This window comes from Echeneis naucrates, chromosome 14 (genome assembly GCF_900963305.1).
Source record: "Echeneis naucrates chromosome 14, fEcheNa1.1, whole genome shotgun sequence".
In the NCBI taxonomy this organism is placed as follows: Eukaryota; Metazoa; Chordata; class Actinopteri; order Carangiformes; family Echeneidae; genus Echeneis; species Echeneis naucrates.
In genome coordinates this window covers 15200719-15225318 of record NC_042524.1, presented here as the reverse complement: position 1 = coordinate 15225318, position 24600 = coordinate 15200719, and the positions used below count along the sequence as shown (strand labels likewise).

The window sequence follows — 24600 nt, the reverse complement described above, 5'->3', positions numbered from 1 at the left end:
GAGGGGGACAACAAAACAGCACAGTCACCTGCCACATCACTGTCTATCCCATCTGTTCATTTTGGGGGGCAAGGTGGAACAGGGTGAGACTTTGTATTTATTACAACTGTGAGGCACTGAGTTTGGCTTCCAATGGTTTGAGAGGTGCTATGGATATAAACAAGTCATAAAAAGATTGTTCTTAAAAATTAAAAAAAAAAAAAACAAACAACAACAACGGGTGATTCAGACTTATTTTGCATCCTTCACTGCCTGTCTCCACTTCCACAACTCTGCAACAACCTGAGGAAAAAAACCCAAAAAAAAAAAAAAGACAACTTGTTAACTATTACTCAAGCATATGGCTCAGATGAAGACATATCCAAACCAAACTAAGTTTGTTCCCATATATTACAGATCTTCTACACAGTCATTGTATTTACCTAAACATCTCCACAGCATGATTTAGTATCTTAAACTTTGGTGCTCTCTAGTGGTAGGATTTGAAAATGGGTTATTAGGTAGCAATCCTTCTATAGCAATAAGCAATCTTTCTCTTTAAATGTTGCTGCAGTAAAGTTTAAGGTTTCAATAGCCTTTTAAAAATTAACTAAAAAAAAGTTCCCACAATCATGGATCATGGATCAATCAGGAAAATCAAAGACAACTAATGGTCTGTACCAAGTACTAGCAGGGCACCTTCAGCTCAATACTATACCTTTGCATCTTCAACTTTGTAACCATGCTTCAAGAAGTTCTCAAACTTGGGCTGGATTTTAGGTAATGTCACTCCCTACAGGCAAAATGGAAAGGATATTAATTTCAATAACTGATCGTTTAAAAAGATAGTGTCAAGGAATTCTAACCACACCAACCTTCTTCATTGCCTCCATCAACTTGGCTTTAACCTCAGGAAGAGTTAGACTTGCTTTAGGAGTTTGTGGAGTTTTAGGGGTCTTGTCACCTTTTCCTTTAGGGGTTTGTTCCTATTGGGAACATAAAATTGTTGTATTAGCAGAGACAATATTTGGAGCATTATTCAGCAACAGCTTTATGCAAACTATAAAATGCAGTACCTGCTTTTTGGCTGGGGTATTGGGTTTAGAGCTCTTGCCGTTCTGAGCAGGGGTTGCCTGTTTGGATGATGTTGGTTTAGCCTGTGAAAATCACAGCTGTTACTGACTGCCCTGATTTTTAATTCAGCTGGTATTAAAAAAAAAAAGTAAAACCTGTCACCTTAACAGGAGTTTCTTCTTCCTCACTCTCATCATCTTCATCCTCCTCATCATCATCCCTGAATGAAGGAAAAATTACATTGAAAGTGTCATTAAAGACATTTTTGTTTTTACCATTTAGTACAAATGCCTTCTGTTAATTCAACGTATGCTTTGTTTGTCTCATTGACAAAAAAGAAAAAAAAAAAAAAACTAATCGTAATTACATTTTCAGATTTCAGTTTTGTTATTTTGATGTGCCACTTTAAAAACGAGACACTGTCTCACAATTCAAAGACTTTTAAAAGCAACAGGGCAACATTTAAGGCAAGAATTTAAATTAAACATCAGGACTGATTGTGCTTTCAAAAATCTAACTGCAGCTGGAAGAAAGATTTTCCTCAGTCGAGGTGTTCCTGACTCTAATATGAAAGGGACTGAAAGGGGTCCAGATGTCCCAGATGATGTTGCGCCCTCTGTGCATGCATCTTTGGCATTGATGTCAGCTGGACAATGACGATCCTCTCTGCTGTCCTGATCACTTCTCAGTCTCTCCTCTGCCCTACTATTCCCATAACAGGAAGTGATACAGTAGGGATGCTCTGATCGTGCTGCGATAGAACAGTCAGGGTGATTTTGAGGCCTGTCCTCTCCAGGACATTGTCGGGATTTCCTGACTATCTCTAGAGGTCAAGTCTGCCCTGAGATTGACCCTGAGGACTTTGGCGCTTTGGACCCTCTAAATAGCAGAGCCTTTGGTGATTAGTGGGGGGGGGGATTTGTTGCTTGGCCTTCCTCAAATCAATAATTGCCTCCATTTTCCTCTGCTAAGAGAGGTTGTGTGACTTGACCAAATCAACAGGGGTCTCCCAACTCATCCATATATGCTACCTCATCTCCACTTGTGAAGAGACCCACAACGGTAATATCAGCAAATCAGCAAGGTGAAGAGTAGTGGGCTGAAAACATTTTTCCCCCAAATTCACTCAGAGTTTTTTCTCCTCTCCAATACCCTTTCTCAAGTTGTTCCTTTCCTCCCTGTATGCTGCAGCATTGCCAGATTTAAAGACAACGCCTCACACCCTCAGTTTCTTTTGAACAAGCATGCCCCTGAAGATGGCCAAGTGAGCACACACAAAACAGTCTTGAAGTGCTGGTAGAGTATCCTGTGGCCATACTCTGATGCTTTCCACTTCAGCTGGCTGTTGTTGCATGCTGGGTCTGTATGCAGGCTGCCAGTTAGGTGTGCTCTCTGTGGGCTGCTCTATATGCGATATATGTATAAACAAGGTCCAACGTGCTGGAACTGCTAGTTGAAGAGTCCACATGCAGATAAAACTTGGGTATCGCTCTTTAAACACACTTTATTAACATCCCCTGCAATGATATAAAGTGTGTCTGGGTGGGCAGTCTATAGTTGGCTAAGGCGGTCATAAAGTTCCATCACAGCTGGTTGCTTAACTGCACTTGGAGGAACAGGCTACGATGACAAATGCTGCTGTGAATTCCCATAGGAGATTTCAAAAATATAATAAAAATAATAATAAAAAAAACAAATCTACATTTAGCTGTCCAAAGATTTAGATGGTAAATTCTCCTTGCCAGGGAACAAACATTCTCCAACAGACAGTGGAGAGAATCTGAACGCACTGAATGAGTGAGCACTAACACCTCCTCGTCTCCCTCGCCTCTGGGACCTGTCGCAGAGACAATGCTGGTGCGTCCTAGTCGGTGCAGCTTTGGGCAAGGTTGCAGGTGTGCTCGCAGTCGACTCAAGCTCCAACAGAGATTTTTGATACTTAGCAAGAACTCAGGGTTATAACTGTTTTCTTTTCCGACTTTGGTCATGCAAGGTGCAGATTGCCCAGGGCAATATAAAGAGTCAATGCTCGCACAGCCCGACATAAACATTGGCCACGCTGTTCACAAGGTGTCACCCATGTCGTTATGACAGATGTATTACTCTTGGCTTAAAAAAATAAATATGAAATAGAAATGAGTGTGCTGCATAAATAGTTAGTTATTTCTGTTTCACCATCTATATTCCAATGTTTGAATGTAAATGTTAAAAGGTTTGAACATGTGCGTGAAGCCCGACACTCACTCATCTTCATCGTCCTCGTCGTCGTCGTCCTCCTCCATTTCCATTTTCATTTTTTTCTGAAAGGAGGTAAGATGCAAGTGGTTATCATTCCAACTACGACAAATTTTGAAACTAAAAGTTAACAGAATTAACAGAAAAAACACCTGAGTTTTGACAGCAGGAGAGGAGGCAGGCCTTTTCTTAGATGTTTTGATATCTTCCTCTTCTTCATCCTCATCATCGTCATCTTCATCAAAAGACTGATCAGCTTCCATCACTTTAAGAGGAGTTTTGAGAAGTTAGCTGAGGGTCCTCCACTACAGGGAGCAGTTATGTAGTGATAGTCTATCACCGCAGTTTTTAGAGGTCTCTCTTCAAACTGCACTTCATTTCTTATGCACATCAAACAATCTGATGTCCCCCTTACTAATACTTACTGACAAGGTGTTGTCCGCTGATATGGATTGGACCAGAACCTGCCTTCAGACGGAAAACTGCTGGGGGTGTGATTGTGAAACCACCAAGACAAACCTACAAAAAGCATTCAAATGAGCAGATGCCCTCCACAGACCGTGTTCCTGTTCATGTTACACAGAGCAGGTATGAATGTCCTCTACGTATTGAGTACACAGTGCATCTGCAACCTTTAAGAAGAGGCAGACACATTTAAGTTGTATTGCACTCACACTTGGTAGAGTAGAGGGCTTAAGTGAAACCAGTGCAGCCTTGATCTTCTGGCCTTCTGTGTCTTGTCCTTCCACCTCTACCATGTGAAGTTCATCTTTTGTACTGGGGTCAACACAGGCCTGTGTGGAGCAAGGCAGCAATTCAAATCTGTGTTTAGATCACTGCATACTTTCACAACAATCCTGTTTAGTTCATGATTGTGGAACTTTAATATACTGTGCATGGCCATTTATACAACACCATCTAGAAAACTTGGTAATTGGCATTTGAAATATGGAAAATGAAAAAAAAAAAAACAAAACAAAACAACTTGTGGCATTTCCTATAGTGCCTGTCTAATAACCCATCAGGTGACTTACCATCCTCAGATCAAGCTGATGCTCAAAGTCGTCATCTTCAGGGTTGAACACAACGTCCTTTCCAGCTTCCAGCACACAGCCTGTTGAAAAGAAATGTGATTATAATTACTTAAAATCATTATTTATATGGGAAAAAAATCATAAAGTTACAAAGTACTTTCACACACTATATATAAATAAATAATCAAACAGTTCAATCTAATACTCAAAATCCCTCATCAAAAAAAAGGACTGAGTGGTAAGTGCAATATTTCCAGGACGCACCAGGGGGAGCAATACAAACTACTGTAGTGAATATTTCCACATGGCCTTTTTGTGTGGGGGTCAGGTGTTCCCCTCAATCAGAGACATCTTCAACAATAGCTGATTTAATAAGCATGCTTCAGTGATCTACTCTTACAAAGGCAGATAACCACTTTCATTTCTTTTACTGCTAATACACCTTTACATTCTATTTTAGTGCGGCGAAAATACGCCGTGGTTTGCGGAGGACAGTGGCTAAAAGCGATTGTAAGAAACTTGGAAACGTAACTTACAAATGCGTTATAACACTATCAAAGTGATGATATTCCTGGCTACTGGATTAAGCATCACGTGGATGAATCACATGTGTGAATAACATTTGGTCTGAAAGCAAATTCCGTTGGACTGAGTGATGGAAACTTGGTAACGTCCTGCTGAATGGGGACTTTACTCATTGTCTGACCCAAAGCTTAACTGAGTTAAAAAAAAAAAAGATGGAGACTACATCTCCAACTCAGAGGAGTCACATGTGTTTCCATCCACGTTTTGATCCTTTCCTCCTGACAAGTTAAAAACGAACTGGTCAATTTTCAACCAAAGTTGCGGAGTGAATCCAAACGGGACACCGATGAAAACGGTAAACTCGTCCAGGTATCACGATCAGCAGAGAGCTCAAACATGGTGAAGGCTGAGGGATCACGGGCGGCGCCATGTTGGTAGTCAAACACGTGTGTGCTCGGTTCGGACGGCTCGTCCTCCTCCAGCTCGGCTTCACCTGCGTGCTCCCGCATTGAACTGATTTTAACACTACTACCTATTCACTATTAATACCCCAAGACAACTACTGCGACATCACCCGCCATTTTAGATGACCGGCGTGTAAACTGCGTGATTTGTCTTGTGCTGTCGCGGCGCGGGCGGTCCTCCGACGGGAGGACGCGGGCTGGAAGTGACCCGCCTGGACACACGCGCTGTCTCACCGTAGAGGAAGGTCTGCGGGGCCATGCTCTCCTCGTCCATGCCGTTCATTTTCAGACGTCGATGTGCTGCTGGCCTGCTGCTCGTCCGCGGCTGGAGACTGGAGAAGTGAACCTGCCGCTGAATAACCAAACCAAACTAACGTGGCTCTCCGCCTCCGCTCTTCTTCTGCTTCCGGTGGAGGAGGCGGTATAAGGGAGGGGCAGCGCCGCCCGCAGGCCGGGGGGGCGCACTGCTAATGACATGAGCTACATTATAGTTATTACAGCATTATTATCCTTGTCTTAATGCAAAGTATGTTTACATTAACAATCCGTATTTCGATATTAAACCTCATTTATACTGTAAATATCATTATAATTAATACTAATAATCCACATCTCAGCATTAACCAACTTTTATACCATACATGTTTTTTAAATGCATAATGCAGAGAGAACGAAAGCATTCCAGTGAGCAGATGATAACTACATGGGAAGCCAGACCTTTTGTTTACTCTGGGAACTCTTGTGTTGGCAGTAAATGTATTGAATTTTTGTTGGATAATTCAATTAACTAACTTTATTTTGAATCCCAGGGATAATATTATTATAGTCCACAGTTCTTACAGTAATCTGAGGTGTTATGTATGATCTTGCATGCTGCTTGATATATTTTCATTCATTCATTCATCTTCTACCACTTATCTGTTTCTGGGTACATAGTTGCATATGTGACTTATTAAAAAATGTTCATTCATCCAGTCTGAGGGCGATACAACTCAGTGAACATCCGCATTGTTGCTATCAGTCACACTACTTAGTGACTTAGTGTAATAGCTTCATCCAGTTTGATTGCTGCCTAAATAGCAGATTTTAGTCTGTACAGACAAGGTGACAAACTAAAGGGTAAACCTAAAGTAGATACTTTCGAGGTTTATTGCATATGATTCACACAATATTCACATTCCAATCTGGGGTTCCTTACAGGGTACCCTGAGGTGCATTATTGCCTTGTTGTTATGGTTATGATATTATGTGTTATGGTCAGATATTATATGAAATTATACATTTCTTTCTAGACCCAAGGACACAACCACAGACACAAAAGGAACATCTGTAAAGTAAAACACCACTCGATTTAAGAATTACGTATTTATTGTTATGGCTTAAAATCAATTTTCCGTTTGTGAGATATAACAACTCTGCTCTGAACTGATATATCAGAGACCCAAGCTGTGATGTCCCACAGATGTACCGTACAGAAAAGAGCTGCCTGATGGCAAAAAAGAACAGTGATTAATATTTTAGTGCTTGAACTAGTAGGCACAGCCCAGTGAGTTTTTCTAATATGGTGGTGCTTTCAAACACACCCTGACTTGCAGAACAACATCTGCAAAAACTGCATTAGGCACCCGATTATGTCTGTACCTGTGCGTCAGTGTGACATCACAGATTTGGTTTGGATGGAGGAAGCAGTGCCAAATGTTCACAGAGATGGACCCGTCTTCTGTCCTTTGTCTGACTGTCACATTCCAGGGTTGACATTCCCCCGTATTTCCCTGCAGTTATCAAGACCTTCTCATAACATTTCATCAGCACTTTGAGCTGAGAAGCAGAAACCACCCAACTCTTTCAGTGAGAGCGATCAGCATGGTTATAACATTACAGATATTTCATTTACATTAGTGTCAACATGTCCAAGTCACACTGATCACATGTGCAAATTAATCTCTACTCCCTTCCTAATTATTAAACATCTCCACTTTGCACTTAAATTTGAAATCCAATATTTACACACATTTTTCACAACACTTTTTTGTTACACTTTTGACAACACACCGACTTGACCACAAGAAGGAAAACAGCAAGTGAAATTATAAAAGAATTAAAGATTTCATCCACTTCTTTCTCTTTTCGCTAAGACTAGCTCTCTCTCTCTCTCACACATACACACACACACACACACACACACGCACACACACACACACACGCACACACAAGACTCATAAATTGCACAAAATGATTTGATTTTCTAATACTTACTTTAGACATACATTTAATAATAAGCATTAGTATGACTCAGCAAGCGACAGCCAGGTCAACACAAAAGTGCAGGGGGTTACTGCATAAGTCCAGCTGATACATAACATTTCAAATATGCACTATCCATCAACCATGAGATACATGACATAAACATAGAAGCAAATTTGGCCAAATTCCCAGAGCAAATATGACAAAGTTTTGTAGATAAATCAGAAACTCTTGTGAAAGCATTCAATTATGGTTTCGCCAAACAGAACATCTTCTGGGAAAGAAAGAAATATATAGTTCAGCTGGTTGGACTCTCTTGATTGGTCGGGAGCGGCCTTGTAATGCAGGAGTGTTTTTATCTCTAACAGGCCAATCTTCAAGACAGGACTGAAAGTGTTTACATCCAGGTCGCTCTCTTTCCTATCAGTCTCTTTGTGTTGTGCGGTTAAACACAACAGGAAAGCTGAAAGCATTCCAGTCCAGTCTCTTCCTTCAAGTCCTTGTGGGGGTTTCTGGTTGTATCCAGACCTCAGCTAGATAAGATGGGGAGAGGAGGAGAGACCGGACGTACTGCACTTATGCATCCACACACGCATTCACACCAAGCCCTATTGTTTGCCTTGTCTTTGTCTCCACCATCTCTACTTGTCCTACATCACATTTTCAAAGAGCTGCATCGATCTCATCATGGTTTCATCCTGTGAAAAGAGAAGTCAATCATGAGTTAAGAAGGTAAACATGGCACAATTAACCACCACCTCAGTCCATGTATATTAATACAGCATAGTCAGCCTGCCTGCCTAAGATCCTTGAAGGCAGCAGTTTTCAGAAATAACACGCTTATTCATTTATCTTTGATTAATACAGAGTGTGTCTAGGAACACGTCTTACATCATTTATCCCAATTTAGACTTCAAAAGATATATTTGGAATATCTATATATGTGCATAGATTTTTTAGAATGAAAGCAATACAATTTAATGGTAATGGTCTCAGGTCTACTTGCTATCTTCCTGTGCTTTTTCCTAACACAACTAGAGCTGACTCTGGATGGCTGGAAATACATTCCCTTCACTTAATGAAGACTATCGCATGTGGTTAAAAATAACGTACCAAGAGCTCAATGATAAACTTTTTTTGTTCACATTTGTATGCCATAATTGTGTACCATACTGAGCACTGGGAAACTGTCCCAATGTAACTCGATTTTTATGCCATGTTTTGTATGGTATGCATGTGCTCATAGTCGGAATATATCCACAGAAGAAATGTAGACAGTCACTGATGTAGGACAGTACATACCTCCTGGCAGGCTATAACAAACTCCTCTAAAGTCACCACTCCATCTTTGTTCTTATCCATTTTCTGAAAAATAAATGTTAAAGAACATAATGTGAATCAATAGCAAAATTAAATAGAGAATTACATAATACATAAGTAAATAAGTTACTTGCTGTAAAAACATAAACACTTCAAAATCACCTTTGACTTCTAATAAAGATGTTGACTCTTATGTTTACTCTGTATTCATTTCTGATCTAACCTGGAAAAAGGCATCCACATGCTGCTGTGGGACGTCTCCTTTCAGTGCAGGGTAGGTGTACTTTCCCATCATGTCATAAATGGCTCTCACAATTTCAGTCATTTCCTGAAAGAAATGGGAATTTTATTCTCAATGGGTTGAGTCACAGAAACAGAAAAACACTGTGAAAAGATTGACAACGCTGTCTCACCTCTCTGTTTATGTATCCATCTCTGTTAATGTCATACAGGTGAAATGTCCACTCCAGCTTTTCCCTCAGAGTCCCCCGCAGCAGTATAGACAACCCCATGACAAAGTCCTGGCGGCAGTAGAAAAAGGACAGAGAAACAGGATCGAGTCAGACTCTGAGAGCATCAAAGCAAATGGAGTGAAGTCATGAATAGTTCTGTATTACCTTAAACTTAATGGAGCCATTGTTTGTAGTGTCGAATGCATTGAAAAGATAATGTGCGTACATGCTTGCATCTGAAAGACACAGTAACCCCCCAAATTTTTCAGCGGTAAAGTTTCTTGAAAAGCTAAATAGCTAAAGCTGAGACAAGAAAAATATAATGTTTTACCTCCATGAGGGAAGAACTGTGCATAAATATGTTTAAACGTCTCCTCGTTCACCACTCCACTTGGACATTCCTATGGAAGAGAAAATAGTCTAACTTTAATCTAATCACCGGAGCTGTACGGTCATAATCTTTTCACCCTTTTATTGAGCATGGTCTTTCCCAAATGTTAGCATTTTAGCCCCGCTAACCTTTGTTTAGAACATCTTTGTTTATTCTTCTGGAACAACCCAGGCTTTTTCGTTTACCTTCCCCAGAAACGTTGCCAGTACTTGATTTATCAGCAAGAGAGAAAGTTTGGGAAAAGATGTGTTGCATTAAGCTTGGTCCTGTGTGTCTAGCTGATTGAAATAAGTAACTACCAGGAGGTTTATCTACCTTTCATTTAATGCTACCAGGCGTTTGCAACAGCTGTTTTTTTAGTAAAGCATCTCAATAACCATTATATGGGTTGCCACTCATTTTGGTTCCCAGAGGATATTTTATGGCCATGATAATTTTATTCAGGATTCTAATTTGTCTAACACTATTCCCTCGACCTCCTACTGTTCTATGTACTATGTCCTGTATGTAACAATATAATCTCATAATAAAATCCTTTTGTGTGTGATTACATTCTTGAAACCACGGTAGAGGATCTGTAGCTCCTGCTTGGTGAAATTAGTTTGGGCCTCCAATTGCTCAAGTCCCTCTGGCCTGTGACACACCATTGTCATCTCGAGCTCATCGTCGGTTTTGTCTACAAGGAAAAGGAAGACACAGAGAGAGAGGAAGAGATGTGGATTTATTTTGTTTTCAAGTGATGGTGGGTCTGCATCATCTGTCTCCCATGCTCTTCCATCTTCACAAAGATGAAAACTGTACTACACAAGAAAAAGACAACTCAGCAAAGCTTAAGAATGTTAAGTTGGCAGGAAACATGTCAAGAATCTGATTAGGCAGCAGAATAGAGCGCTTACTAAGGTAGCAAGTGATGCAGCAGGAGAGTAACAGAGAAAAAGATGGCTCTGAGAGGAACTTGATAAGTAGACTTCACTTAAGACTTGAGGGACTTTATTAATGGCAACATGGGGCTGACTATTGAGTGCTGTAGAGGCTGATGGTGGTTAATAATGGGAATGAGTTCTGTTTCTGCTTTGGGCAAAGTTTTGTCACTGTGGCTGTCTTCAACTGCAAGACAATTCTAACATCCTGGTATTTGTCTGTGTACACAATCCTCACACCGCTGAGTTCACAAGCATGAGCAAATTTCCAAGAGGAGGCAGCCATACAAGCACTCCCTGGAGGGGTTGCGTTCACTCCCGGCAGCAGACTATTTGAACTAACGGTAATGAAATCTGAAGTCTGGGGCTTCATACTGTATCAATGCTGCAGGACAGCTTATTTACACACAGTGGCTGCAGTAACTTACATGGTTGCCTTTTTATCCCCACTGGGCCCTGAGGAAGTGTATAAGCAATATATTTATTGAAGCTTTTCTTGGAGATTAAATGACACGATATGATCTGATTAACCCTCCATTAATTATTTAAGTAGCTCGAAATTCCATAATTTCCAAGTAGAAAGCTGACCTGCAATACATCAACAATTTGACATCCCCACACTCACGTCCAAGACCAACTGCAGCTATTTTAACATCAACTGGCTCAGTCAGTCTTTAAGAAAAAGGGATCAAATTAAACATAATCCTCTTGCTTTTTGGGCTAAGGTGTTTCATTTCAACGCAGTCAGGATTAAAGCGCCAACACTGAACCAGTATCTTGAATCATCCATCACCTGAGAGGCTATCTTCATTTGGATGTCGTCTCAATCATCCTGTTGAAAGACTTCTGTTGAAATTTACACATTTCGATGAACAAATTGGCCAGATGCCTTTATCCAAGCAAACTCCCAATTGAGGGGCATCACTTACAGTAAACGTCAGTGCAGTGGGAAATGTTGGCACAAGCACAAAGCACTAGCTCCATTTAATAAATGCAAGGGGATCAAATAAAGATGTGCACCCAAAGGGCACTGTTAGTGCTGCAACTGTGTCTTTGCGAGATATCATCGACACGCCAGGAAGACTGTAAAACAGAAAATACTGAAGCAGCCATTCAAAGCTTTCTTCTCTGAAATGAGCTCATTGCTTCAACATTTTCTAATAAATGCAGAGATACAGTGACTATTTAATGCCAGTCATCTAATCATACATAGCCATGTGTTGCTTCCCCCCCTTAGTCCCCGATGGCTGTTGTCATGGAGATGGACAGCCGTTATGAATGTGAGGCATGCTGGTTGAACTTTAAGAAAGAGGTGGAGAACCATTTTATGGAACAAAACCCTTAAAATCCCATGACAGCAAAATAAAAAAAGCCATTTTGCATTTTGTGTGTCTTCATCAATGCAATCGAAGACAGATGAAGTGAAATGAAGGTGTTGATTAGGGGAGGGAGGGGTGAGACATAGAGAACTGGGACAAAAGTAAGAAGGAGTGTGAAGAAAAAAAGAAGGGAACATTACACTATGCAGTAAGTTAAAAAAATAAGCTAGGGGCATAAAACAAGAAAAATGGGGCCACACTGCTATCGATCTCAGTAGCATGATTAGAAAATGGGTGTATTGATTTTAAATTTGGAGTTAATGAGTTGCTCCTAGGCCTCAGACTACCTGAGATTACAACAATTAATTTACTGGTTATATAAATCTTCCTGAATGATAAGAAAAGATTAAAATCATTAGATTAGATTAGATTCAAGGCATTTATTCATGAAATATTCAGACAAATTATTGCTGCAGACTCATTCCCAGTCTTAGATGATGGTGGTTGTATGTAAGATAGAAGTCTCAATGTAAAGGATCCAGTACCTGCCCAGCACATTGTTGCTCCTCAGCATGTATTGGGGGGGGGGGGCGGTGATGTATTGAAACCCACCTAACAATATTCATGATTCAAGCTCACAAAGTCACTGCAAGTCAAGTTGTATTTATCTGAAATCTGTCCGGATACTACCGGTGGCCTCATGGCCTCAGTGCCAGGCTGTCTGTTTCCCCCTCATTTCTGATCTGTCTGCAACGCTCATGGTGGCAGGCTGTGGCCTCACACTTATCATCCAAACCTGAGAGCGATCAATCAGATGTGCTTACTGGTCAACTTTTGATCTCTCTTTATATTTATATATATATATATATAAAGAGAGCTCAGCACAGCAGAAGCAACACTATATATATATATATATATATATATATATATATATATATATATATATATATATATATATATATATATATATAAAACCCAAACTTATTTTGTCTTTCTCATGCATGACCTAGCTCTTGTGCTCCTTTGCTGCTGTAGTGCTCATGTTCCCCCTGGGGATCATCTATCTTATCTTATGTAACAAGCCTCTCTACACTTGGACACAATAAAGAAACTTTAATGGAAAGAACAGGTTTACCCCTGTGTTTGTGTGTGTGTTTGTGTGTGTGTTACTTTTCTTTTTTTCATCTGAACCTAACCAAGTGGAGAAACACAACACATCATCCTGTGCTGTGTTGCTTCTGCTGTCAGAGAGTAATTGCTTTGCTTACTGCTTCATCCATTTTATTTTTAATTTGCGTGGCTGTACTGTACATTCATCACTCATCCGGGCTGAGTGTTGAATCAAATTCACGCTCTCCTCTGATGCCCCTACAACCCAGTCTCCATGACAACAGGCTTCTCAAGCATACGGCCAAAGGAGGTATGATATGTGAGCAGCGTGCTAATTCACATGCTCCTGAACCCTCAGTCGCTCCCCGTCTCTCCCTCGCTCACTCACACACATACATCCAACAGGCACACACATTATCATTGAGTCAGGGCCAGTGATTTTGCTCTCTAGTTGTTTTCAAGGGCATCCGACCCCATGGTCAACTGTAATATCTCCATCATGACCACAGTGCATGTGTTGTGCCGCACACTTCAACTGTGATGTGTGTTGCTTCATCCTTCACCATTCTGCTGCTGCTGTTCATTCATTTTAATTTACATGTGGAAACCAAAACATGGTTTCGGTTAATGCACTTCACATTTACATGCTGTTTGGCTACATGTATGTCAGGTGAATATTTCCCTGCACAGAAATCTAGTAAGCATACACACATTTCTGCTGCTTAAATGTACCACAGTTGCAACAAATAGAGATAATCACCATAGACACAAACAAGCAGTCAATTTGAATTACACCTGATTTAAATGATTATCATTCCTGCCTTGCTCTTGTTTTATTGAGGTGATCTTTCTGTTCCTTCCCTCTTTCTGTTTAGTGTAGCTTTCTGTTGCTCTTTTGTCTACTCTCCATCTCTCTGATTAATGTTGACGTACCTCTGGATGGTCTCCTCTGCTTGGTTTGCATGGTCAAAGTGCCCACCACTGCACCCATGTCGTCACCGTGGAGACCAGGCTGGCCAAACAACCCACAGAGTAGTAGTCCGCTATTTATTTTGCAATTTTGTTACCGTGTCGCTCTGTCTTTATCAGCCCCCACAGCTCTGTATCTTAAAGGGGCTTTGCCCCTGTGCTGCCTCCTCACTGGTTAGAAGTCTGCCACTGAGCGACGGCTTTCTTCATTGAGCTGATTCTCCTGGATTTCTGATCTTCTTCTCCAAACACACACACACACATATCTGAGCTACTCTTGCCTCTCTGTGCCACTCCCTCCCAGCTCTGTGCCTCAGTCTGCTCATCTGTCAGCCTTTCCCCCTCTTTCTGGTTCCCTTCCTGCTCGTGCCCTCATCTTACTGTGCCGTGCTGGTAACTGATTCAACAGTAACGCAACTCACAAGTCAATTTTACAGATAGGAGACGTTCATCTGTACAATCATTTTATTTCCTCTCACAACTTATTTATACTGCATTTCTACTTTCACCAGTCCTAACACACACACACATACTCCCCCACCCCCCCACCACCACCTCCACATCCCACAAACACTCACTCACACTATGATTATTTCAGTCCAATGGCACTTCATCTAATTCTCTGCCTCATGAAGCCATTTGTAGAACGATGAGTGTGCAGACATACAGTGTGTGTGTCCGTGTCCATGCATGTGTGTGTGCGTCTGAATGTGTGTGTGTGTGTCCATAGCAACATGGCAACATCGATTCCTAACTTCTGATGTGGAGGAAAAAAGGAAAAAAATGCCTTCATTAATTTTTTACTGTGATACAAACAAGTATATTAATTGTTTAATGGTGTCAATTAAAATTCATGGTAAAGCTTCAATTTAAGAAAATTTGTCCTCATGCATTGGGGAAAGGAAAGCAGTGGGAGAGAGCAATGTTTATTTCTTTTTTCTCTCTAGTAAAAATCAGACTGGGCTGGCGAAAGCAGAAGTGAGGTGTTCAAATGAAGTCTCTCACTCTAGTGAAATAAAACTGAGGAGAAAAACTGAAACTTCAGACATAAAACGCTCAGGATTTGAGCAGTCATTTGACTTCTCACTGCATTAATTCTCTGAAGTACTCTATTGAGAATTCAAATTCAGCTATTTCGTACATTTTAAAAGCATTTGCTTTCGTGTGAGGCGCATGTGAAGCCCTCTGGTGAAAGACAGAAAATGTGAATGGCTTCTTAGATATTCCACTGGCTGCAGACCAGAAATGTAAATGCCCACTCTGCCTTACTCTGTCCTTATGTATACATCAAGACTCCAGAAAACTGGGTTTAAAAAATTCATGTGCTGCTGTTTTTTCTGATGCTGTTTCAGCTGTCTTGTTATGTTCCACCTCTTTAGAGAGAGTTTTATGAAGTGCAAAAAGGCAGACATATGGCATAGACATAGAAAAGTAAAAAAAAACTAAAAAAATAAATAAACAGAATGAGAGAGATGTCATGGGTTTATGAACTTTAACTCTGTTGTCATGCGTGAATTGAATAATAATTCATATGAAGCCTTGAAACCTTATCTAATCACTGCTGTGTTTATTCAGGTCAAAGATATTTGTGTGTGTGCTTGTGTGTATGTGTGTGGTTTGCTAAGGGCAGTTGGGATTATATCACCAAGTTAGAGTTGCGGTAAGAATTTAGCAGGCACTGATGAATTAAACATAAAGTCATACATAATTCTAATAAATATACACCTCTGTCACGGGGGTGTGTGTGAGTTTCACTTTTTGACTTTAGTTTCTCTTTTACCTCCGTTCCATAAAAATAGAAGAAAAAAATAGCAATTCAACTCAGAGATCATTTCACACACAACGCCTCTGGTCATGTCTTCCCATTGAAATAAATAAATCATTCCTTTTACTTTCAGGAAAAACCCTCACAGTGACTCCATTCAAGACAGGAAAACATGAAAACGAATTTAAATTGTCTCAACAGATGTTTCAACAACCACTGCAAAGTGAAAATAACCCTCAAGATACACTAATACACACACACACACACACACACAAATGGAGAGCTGAGTATTCAGACCACTATAAGTAACCCGGTGTAATCCTTGTGACAGATGTTTGCCATCTGGAACTGCCTTTCTGCACCATATCACCCTGCACTGTGACAAGCACTGAGGACATTGCGCTGCGGCCCCAGCTTCTTAATCTTTTCATTACCTTTGCACTAGTTCCTGAGCTACATAAGACATCTCCCCAGCACCAGCAGAGAGGACTGTGGGATAGGTCCTGTTGGAAAGCTGGAAGATTAAGAGAAAAAAAGAAGAAGAAAGGATTGAGACAAAAAGGAGCGCACGTCTGTCTTCAGTGATCCTGTAGTCTGGTTATGAAAGAGTTTGCCTCAGCTGTTCATGTCATCATCTTTGTCCTCTATATTAGACATGACTAAGAGGAGGAGTCAGGGGCATACAATCACTCTATTAATCTGCATGGTCATGATCTGTGGCTCAAAGGTGGCAGTTTTGCAAATGTTTTTATCGATTTACCCCTTATCATTTGCCAGCATGGTGGCATAGTGGTTAGTGCTCACAACAAGGTTGTGGGTCTGGGCCTGGGGCCTTTCTGCGTGGAGTTTGCATGTTCTGTCCGTGCTTGCATGGGTCTGTCTGTCTCTGTGTGTTGACCCTGTGATGGACTGGTGACCTGTCCAGGGTGAACCCTGCCCTCTCCCAGTGTGAGCTGGGATTAGCTCTAGCACTCCCAGAAGTGACCCAGAAATGGCTAAATGGTAGAAGACGAGAGAATGAATGCTTATCATTCCTTCATGCTTGTTATTAGACAAAAAAGCATGAAGCATTATTTTAGTCATTTGAAATGTGTATTATAACACACACAAATTGTATTAGAGCTTCCGAGCTGTCAGAAAGAGGTTTGTGTTGAGATCCATTTCAACAAAAGAACTGAATTATAATGTTGATTGCTATTTTTCTTTTCTTAGCTCTTCTTCTCGGTCATTGGATATTTTAATCACTTTCACAAACCAACTTGTGATGTCTGATGAGCTGTTGAGAGCATCAGAAAAGTTTTCAATGAGCAAACTGAGCAACTACCTGCAGCAAAACCAGCAGGAAGCGTCTCGACACAGAGCGTGTGGTGTTTCTTTTTGAACAACAGGTGGCAGCAGAATACAGGGGTTCTACACTAAACCAGCAAATTGTGGCACCAACGACCACACAAGTCCTGACTAAATACAACAAGAGCACAAATGAACAAACGACAACAACATATGTTTTAAGTAGAATGCACTCTACACTGCACAGCGTAACACTTGACAATTCATAGCATCAAATATTTGTCCATCAGTAGGGGATTCTGAATGTAAACATCAGACAGTGAAGCAATAAGACTGGAGAGAGTTAATATGGAGAATGAAATACACACAGAGGAGGCAAGAGATAAAAATAAATCTGGAAGAAGGCAGTTACATAAAATGTGTAGTGAGGCCATGTAAAAAATTAAAAGCAGAGACACTGTCAGCTTGGTTCACAGCTGCAGACCATAAGGGACAGGATGGAAAGACAGATCTTTTTGGGAAATAAAGTTCAGGGGAATGCTGGGTAATTCTGCTATCATTTTGGTCCAAACAGAGCAATGTGCACGAGCCGTAGATCTCGATCGGTCCACGCAGTGGGGGAGGATGTGACTCCTGCTGCAAGGGTATGCACTTAGAGGACACGTGACCTGTAACAGTAAGAGACAGGTGCAGTATGAGCAAGTTTCTGCCGGCACCTGCACTCCCGCTGTGTCCATTTGGACCTGAGTTGACACGAAGGATGGTGTAAAAACAAAGGAAGCATAGGAAAAGATTAAAACAGCCATCATTTTAAAGAATGGTACTTTTGATCATTTATTTATGAATGTAGTTTGTTTTTTTTATTTCTTTTTCCCCCACTATGTAACATATTATGGCACATCTATTTTTTTCTACTGAAAAAACCTTACATACAGTGTCTTAGACGGTGCAAACCCCCTGTGGTATTTGGTGAGTAAAGCCCAAAAACTGTTGATCTTAAACAATGTGAATGAGGATTTTGGATCCTTGGATCCTTAATTAACAGGAAGTTGAGGCACAGCCAACAACTAAGCCTCCACGTCTTCCAATCACCTCCCCACATATAACCCAGATACATTAGTGACAACAAAGAAACCAAGAGCTTTGAACGCTGCTTTTTTTCTGATGGAAATTTATTATCACATTTCAAATGATGTATCTAAATCTGAAATGAGACAGGACTATAAAGTACGCTTCAAAATTCTGTGGAAATCAGTGAATAAGAAGTAAGTGTGTCAGCCACAGTGAGGCCTGAGGCAGATCATTCCAACATGCTCCCTCAGCTCTGGAGATTCAGATCACAGCGTTTAAATGTCTTCTAATGAAAACTCAGCAAACACTGCAGGGGCTGTATGTAGCGCTCTTCAAGGTGAACAAGCAGAGCTTTATGGTTCATGTCACTATGTATATAAGTGTGTGCAGGCAAATATGCGTAACAAAGGCAACAACTGGAGAAACTTGTTCACTGGAGACCACATTTTTCAGGCTACCTGACACTCTTGCGTGCGTGAAGCTGAATATGCATATTTTCGTGGCTTCTTCCATGCATATGATAGCTGCTGCCACACGACGCTCTGAGACCCAATTATGAGTAAATTGGGCAGAAAAAGCTTTCAATCTGAAATGCAACCACAGCCATGATGACAGAATAAAGACTAAGTCATGCATACTGTAAACCTCCATGCGAGAGCAACCACAGGTTATATAACGCCGCAACTGAAAATATACTTAATTAAAGTCACCTTCTATCATCCAGCGTTGCTATTAAAACACATATTTGCCATGACCTATGATTCAGAGATCTTTTAATATATGAACCTGCTTTCTAATACCATCAAATTTGTTATTGGCTTTAGAAACATTCATAATCAGCAGCTCCAGATTTTCAATTACATTTGGTTGCAAACCATGAAATGAAAATGCAAATCTTCGCTTCACTTATGTATGCAAACACTCTGCAAATTTATGTGTAGCATAAATTGTGCCTCTCTTTCTTTATTTTTCATATTTATTGTGCATCTATTTGTCATTTTAGTTTATAGCTGAATAAATGAGAAGTGATTTCTTGTATTATATATAATTCAAATATTATTTATGTAGTGATATATTAATTTATGTACAATAAAAATGAAACAAGCGGAAGTTTATCAGAGATGTTATTTTAGTATTTATATTTGAGTTTTTTTTTTAGTAAACAAAAACTATCTACAACTTTAAATCCCTTCTGTGTGTTGCGTCCCATTTTCTAATTTTATTATGACTAAAGAAACTTAGATGTTAGCGCTGGAGTTGCCTGGGTTTCCTCCGGGTACTTCAGTTTCCTCCCACTGTCCAACACACGCATGTTTAGGTTCATTAGTGACTCTAAATTGTCCGTAGGTGTGAGTTTGAGTGGTTGTTGCTCTCTGTCTGTCTCTGTGTGTTGGCCCTGTGATGGACTGGTGACCTGTCCAGGGTGACCCCCCCCCCCTCACCCAGTGGGAGCTGGGATTGGCTCCAGCAGCCCCAGCGACCCAGAAACAGAAAAGAGTTTGAAGATGAATGGATGAATGAATAAAGAAACTTAATTAACTCAGTGACATTTAATCATGGGATTACATGAAGGTATGGCCCCTGAGGTGCCATAGATACAAACAGCTTCACCTCAAGTAAGCAAAAGGTCAGCCCTATGAGATTTTATCTGAAAAGCACATTAAGGGAAAAGCAGTAAATATGCTCTGAGGTTCAGAGAACAGGGACACAAATGGACTGCTCACTGCTCATCCTCTGAGGACCTAGAAGACAAATTTACTGTGCTCTACAAAGTGAGGCAAGATCAAACTGTTTTCCTCTTTGCTCTTCTAAAACCATCCTCACTTAGCTTTTCTAATAAAACCAAGCACCTTAAATGACCATTTAAACGAGCGTGTCTCAGGTAAAAAGATGGATCTGTTTTTAAACATTTCAGATATGTGACTGCATCTCAGGATCTAGACTGTGAGTCCATGGAAACGCAAGTAGGTGGTATTATTTCTGAAATAGCACAGTAGCTGGGTAGGGTACTATTTCAGAGCCGACATGCTTTCATGACATTTCTTTACTACATTGTTTTTCATGTAAATGTTCAAAAGGATATTACGCAAATAAACATACCACAGGTGTTTTCTAAGGTTGGGCTGATATTCCCACTGGACATTTGAGAAATACATCACAAGTGGCATATTGTCTGTGAGAGTTTGGTCAGTTAATTAGTATGAAGGTAAAACAAATTTCTGCATCATAAAGGAAGCCACTTACAGATTTAGATAGAAGGATATACATGAACAATCTGATGGAACATGAAATGTATAATCATCATAAAAGCATCTATAAGTCACGTTCTGATGAGTATTTAAAAATACATGAATTTATTTCTTTTTTTCATCCACAGGTTTGCTATTTGTGAATGTGTTCTGGTCTGTAAGAAACCAGTTCCCGGCAGTGGAACTGCTTACAAATGATTTATAGCTACATTGTAAGACTATCTAAATGTTTCTGGCTGGAAAATAAACAACAGGAGGAGACGAATGGTAGAGGAAGAAATGCATAGGCCTGCAGTTCCTGACTAACAATGAGACAAACATTTCCTAAGCCATAATAGTTAAGAGTTTAATTTTACATTTGCATCAAGCCAGTCGTGACAAACTTGCAGCTGCACTCTGACTCAGCGTTTGTTACTTTGCTGCCGGGATTAAAAGTAACTTCGAGGATGTAGGAGGTCATAACGAGAGGAAGAGAGAGACAGGGCTTTTACAAAAAGATGATGAACACGGCAAGAGGCTGACAGTCTCTCACAAATGTTGCCAGGGTGGAGTGTTGTGGATGACGCAATCATGACTCCATCGTTTGGTTCTTCAAGGTGACCACCCGTTTTTGAATAAATGCAAGCATCAACTGCATTCGCCAGCTCCGTTGGGTAGCAGAGCCGCCCTGTTTAACAGCCTCGATGGAAGCCACTGATTCAGTCCACCTGCCTGCTTCACATCTCCCACTCAACCTCTGCTGTTGTCTTTACCAACTTTGAAATCGAAGTGTGATGTTTGAAAATGCCAGTGGCGTGATGTACATGTGTTTGTTTGCACATAACAGTGAGGATATGCGTTTATGAGGGACTTGAAAGGATTGTGAGAAATTTTGAAGTCAATAATCTTCTGAGCATCTTAGCTGCATGTCACATAGTTTTGTAGCAGCGATGGAAAATGATCATTCTCTGTTAGTGCTGGTCTCTGAATCTTTCTTCCTTGTGACCTCTTGAAGATTTTGGCATCAATAGGATGACTCAATGGACCCAACCTGCTCTGTATCATCAGACAGTGTGCTGGTGGTTTAATAATGTGAGAAATGTTTTCTTCACTCACTTTGGGCCCTTTAACACCGATCAGTCATGTTCTGAATGCCAGAGCTGATGTGGGCCTCTATGCTGGCCATGTGTATTACTTCATGGGTAAAACTTGTGCATTTTTCATTCAGTATTTTGCTCAGTGGCTGTGCCAGGAGACATGGCTGTTGGTGTACAGACACCGGTGATAAAGACAAGAGCATATTGATGCTCAACCTCTCAGCAGTTGCGGTAACTTGAATCTTTATTGTGTCTACAAGGCTTCACCTGCGACACAAAATACATGAGGAAGCAATAGGAAACAATGTGGCAACGGGCCCTATTTGGAAGAAGCTGCGGTCGTGTGAGGTCAGAGGCATGTCTGCAGTTTGAGGCGCTCATACCAGAGTGACGTATGAAAACATCAGCAAATCACATGAGCACAGAAGTATGCGCTCTGATAATGTAATGTTCTATATTAAGAGGTACACATGAAAAATCTTTTAACTGTATGTGCACACATGAGGGAGATATGTGAGTGCATCTGCACCGGGATAAACGAGCTACAGTACCTTTTGTGAGAGTTCCTGAGACCAACCTCTGCAGGGACTGGATTAGTTTGAGCACCCCCTGCCTGCAGCGACTGGTACAGCCAGCCATCCTGAGGACGAGCAGAGACTGAAGATTCACCACCGAAAAAACTGCTTCCTCCAGTATTACAAAAACAAAAACAAAAACATAAAAAGAAAAAGGTTTGAATGTGCACTTGCCTCCACAAGGTTCCTTCAAAATATTTGCTTAGATTCTGAATGGAAGAAAGACACTGCCTCAGTCAGCAGCTTTGTGATATGATCTCATGGAGAAAAAGTAAGAATCAAGATAAATAATCAGTCATATGAAGAAGAAAGTTTTCAGTTAAACATATAGACATATGCACCTGAGTACCTGAGTACCTGAGGATGCTCACACATCCTCATGAACTAACGCTCACACTGGGAGTCCTGCTGGAAGTGTCAAGAGAGCAAGAGAGTTAAAAATGTTGTTAGAAAATAAAAATCCAGTCTTTCAGGTCAAATTTAGAAGAAAAGGCGAAGCGGCATCACATAACTAAAGTCAGTAGATGATTTACTAAACAAAGTGCAAAGGTAGAAACTGAAGAAGAGAGTCCTTTGAAAGTTCAGTTTTGTCCAAGAAAAAGCAGTAAAGCTTGTCCAGTTGTTGTCTCCTCCTCTCCTGCCTTCTCCTCCAGCTCTTTGTCTTGTGGACTTGTGAGGTGTCAGATTCTTCCTCCAGTATTTATTTCTGTGTGACGTTTTCCTCCAAACTGCAGTGCGAGCCCTGCGGCTGTGGTTTGTGCAGGGGCTCTGCTCTGGTGCTCTCAGCAGATATGTACTGCAGAGAACGCCAGTAGCCACCACTGTACCCTCCCTCTCTCCACTGCGCCCCCCCTACCCACCCCCCACCCCCTCCGTCTTCCAATGGGCTCCCTCACTATCAGTCAGCTTCTCCTGCTTTTTGTTGAGCCTGCACAGACGGCAAAAAAAAAAAAAAGAAGAGTGGGTTTAAGGTTTGTGGCTCATGGTTAATGGCTGGAGGCCAGATCTTTGTGGCTCTGTGAACAACTGAAGCATGTTCTTCCTATTGTGATAGCAAATGAAAATGCATTTCATTAAACTGAGAAACCTGAAATCACATATTATTATTATTATTATTATTATTATTATTATTATCATATATCCTCTTGCAGGATATGAACTCACAATTTAAATATGAAACAACGTCAGTAATATATCAGTGTGTCTGCCTTATGAACTAAAAAGTCAGTGGTTAAAACTTTCTGATTTGTTTTTTTATATAGTCAATAAGAAAGTGTTAATGGATAGTAACTGAAATGCTACTGTTATTATCATCGAGCACTGGATACACATCGTGTGTTAGGCTTCTGCATGCAAACTGGAGAGTGTGTGGGATGAAGGAATGGCCTCTCTCTGAATTATGGCAGATGCATTTGTGAAATACATGTCAAGTAATCTGATGTGTAAAAAAAGAAGGGTGGCTGATAAAAAAAAAAGGGTGTCCCAAAAGACTTTGTGTGTACAGAATTAATATTAATCACATTTTGAGCCCCTTCTGTAATTCTGAATGCCCATTTGTGTTACTATGGTGATCAGCCCACCAGAACCTTGCAGCAAGTGTTCCTGAAAAAATAAAAAAATAAAAAACAACAACAATAAAAAAAGAGAAGACCTGTCTAAAAGGTAAGTGATCACTCAGAGACACAGTCGACTGAATAAGAGAAGACTCTAAAGGAGCTTATGCAAGTCTGCAGTTTGCTGGTGACGACTGAGCTTTTTGTTTCTTACTCCGCTGAACTGAGGAAATGTTCGGGCAGAGGGTGACGCAGTGTTTCCTCCATCTATTTTCTCCACTTCATCCACTGCCTTGTCTATATTTAATGCTTCCATGGTCTATTTCTTTCCTCACAGTCATCATGGTATTCCAGGAGGTGTATCTTTATCTGAAATGTCACACTTTAAAAAATAAATAAATAAAATGAAAGGATGGCCCCAGCTTTCGTGACTTGAGGTGATGGTTTGCATGATCCTGTTCAGGTCCCAGGGGAGGAACACTTCACTCACTACATGGCAGAGTAAAAATAGCAGCACAATTCGTGCCTCATGCGAGTCAAGAACAGTATGTGCAGGATTGGTAATTACGTTCAAATAATATATAGTGATATGGAAGCATGAAGTGAAATTAAAATTCATAGCGTCACCACACGGACTCACGTCTACATTTTCATCAGAAAATGCCTCGTGTTTCTTTGTCGCTCTAAAAGGTGAAAACTAGGTACTGCGGGATGTAGAATTTGATGCAACCCTGAAAAGTCACTGACAGTTTGTATTAACATCATTATTATGATTATTAATAAATAGAAATTCTAATATCATATATTATATCAATTAGATATATTTTTTGTTTTATCGAAGTAAAAGTACTAACTTCAATTAAAATAAAAAAATATACAAATGAAAAATACAAAATGCAGCGAAATCTTAACATTATCAATGAATGTATGTGTTTTAAATAATGTAGTGGTGAAGTTCCCAACCTGAGTAAGACTTCCTCCATCAGTG

The 24600-nt window shown here is 40.5% G+C and overlaps 2 protein-coding genes across 3 annotated transcripts; both read right to left on the bottom strand.

The window, feature by feature from the left end:
* Positions 1–216: 216 nt before the first annotated feature.
* Positions 217–5693, bottom strand: npm1a (nucleophosmin 1a). The gene is made up of 11 exons (XM_029520237.1): positions 5546–5693; positions 4323–4402; positions 3963–4082; positions 3714–3807; positions 3453–3553; positions 3298–3353; positions 1216–1273; positions 1056–1136; positions 855–965; positions 698–772; positions 217–282 (listed from the first exon to the last, which is right to left on the bottom strand). The coding sequence occupies exons 1-11, from the start codon at positions 5592–5594 to the stop codon at positions 232–234; spliced, it is 876 nt and encodes a 291-aa protein (XP_029376097.1). The 5' UTR covers positions 5595–5693; the 3' UTR covers positions 217–231.
* A 1952-nt stretch (positions 5694–7645) lies between these two features.
* kcnip1b (Kv channel interacting protein 1 b) lies at positions 7646–22153 on the bottom strand. 2 transcript variants are annotated; one of them, XM_029520245.1, is made up of 8 exons: positions 22036–22153; positions 10270–10394; positions 9659–9728; positions 9493–9563; positions 9289–9396; positions 9099–9203; positions 8858–8920; positions 7646–8253 (listed from the first exon to the last, which is right to left on the bottom strand). In XM_029520245.1, exons 1-8 carry the CDS (start codon positions 22121–22123, stop codon positions 8206–8208), a joined length of 678 nt encoding a protein of 225 aa, XP_029376105.1. In that variant the 5' UTR covers positions 22124–22153; the 3' UTR covers positions 7646–8205. The 2 variants fall into 2 exon arrangements, with proteins under 2 accessions (XP_029376105.1, XP_029376106.1); XM_029520246.1 differs by lacking the exon at positions 22036–22153 and adding an exon at positions 14001–14058.
* Between the last annotated feature and the right edge of the window lie 2447 nt (positions 22154–24600).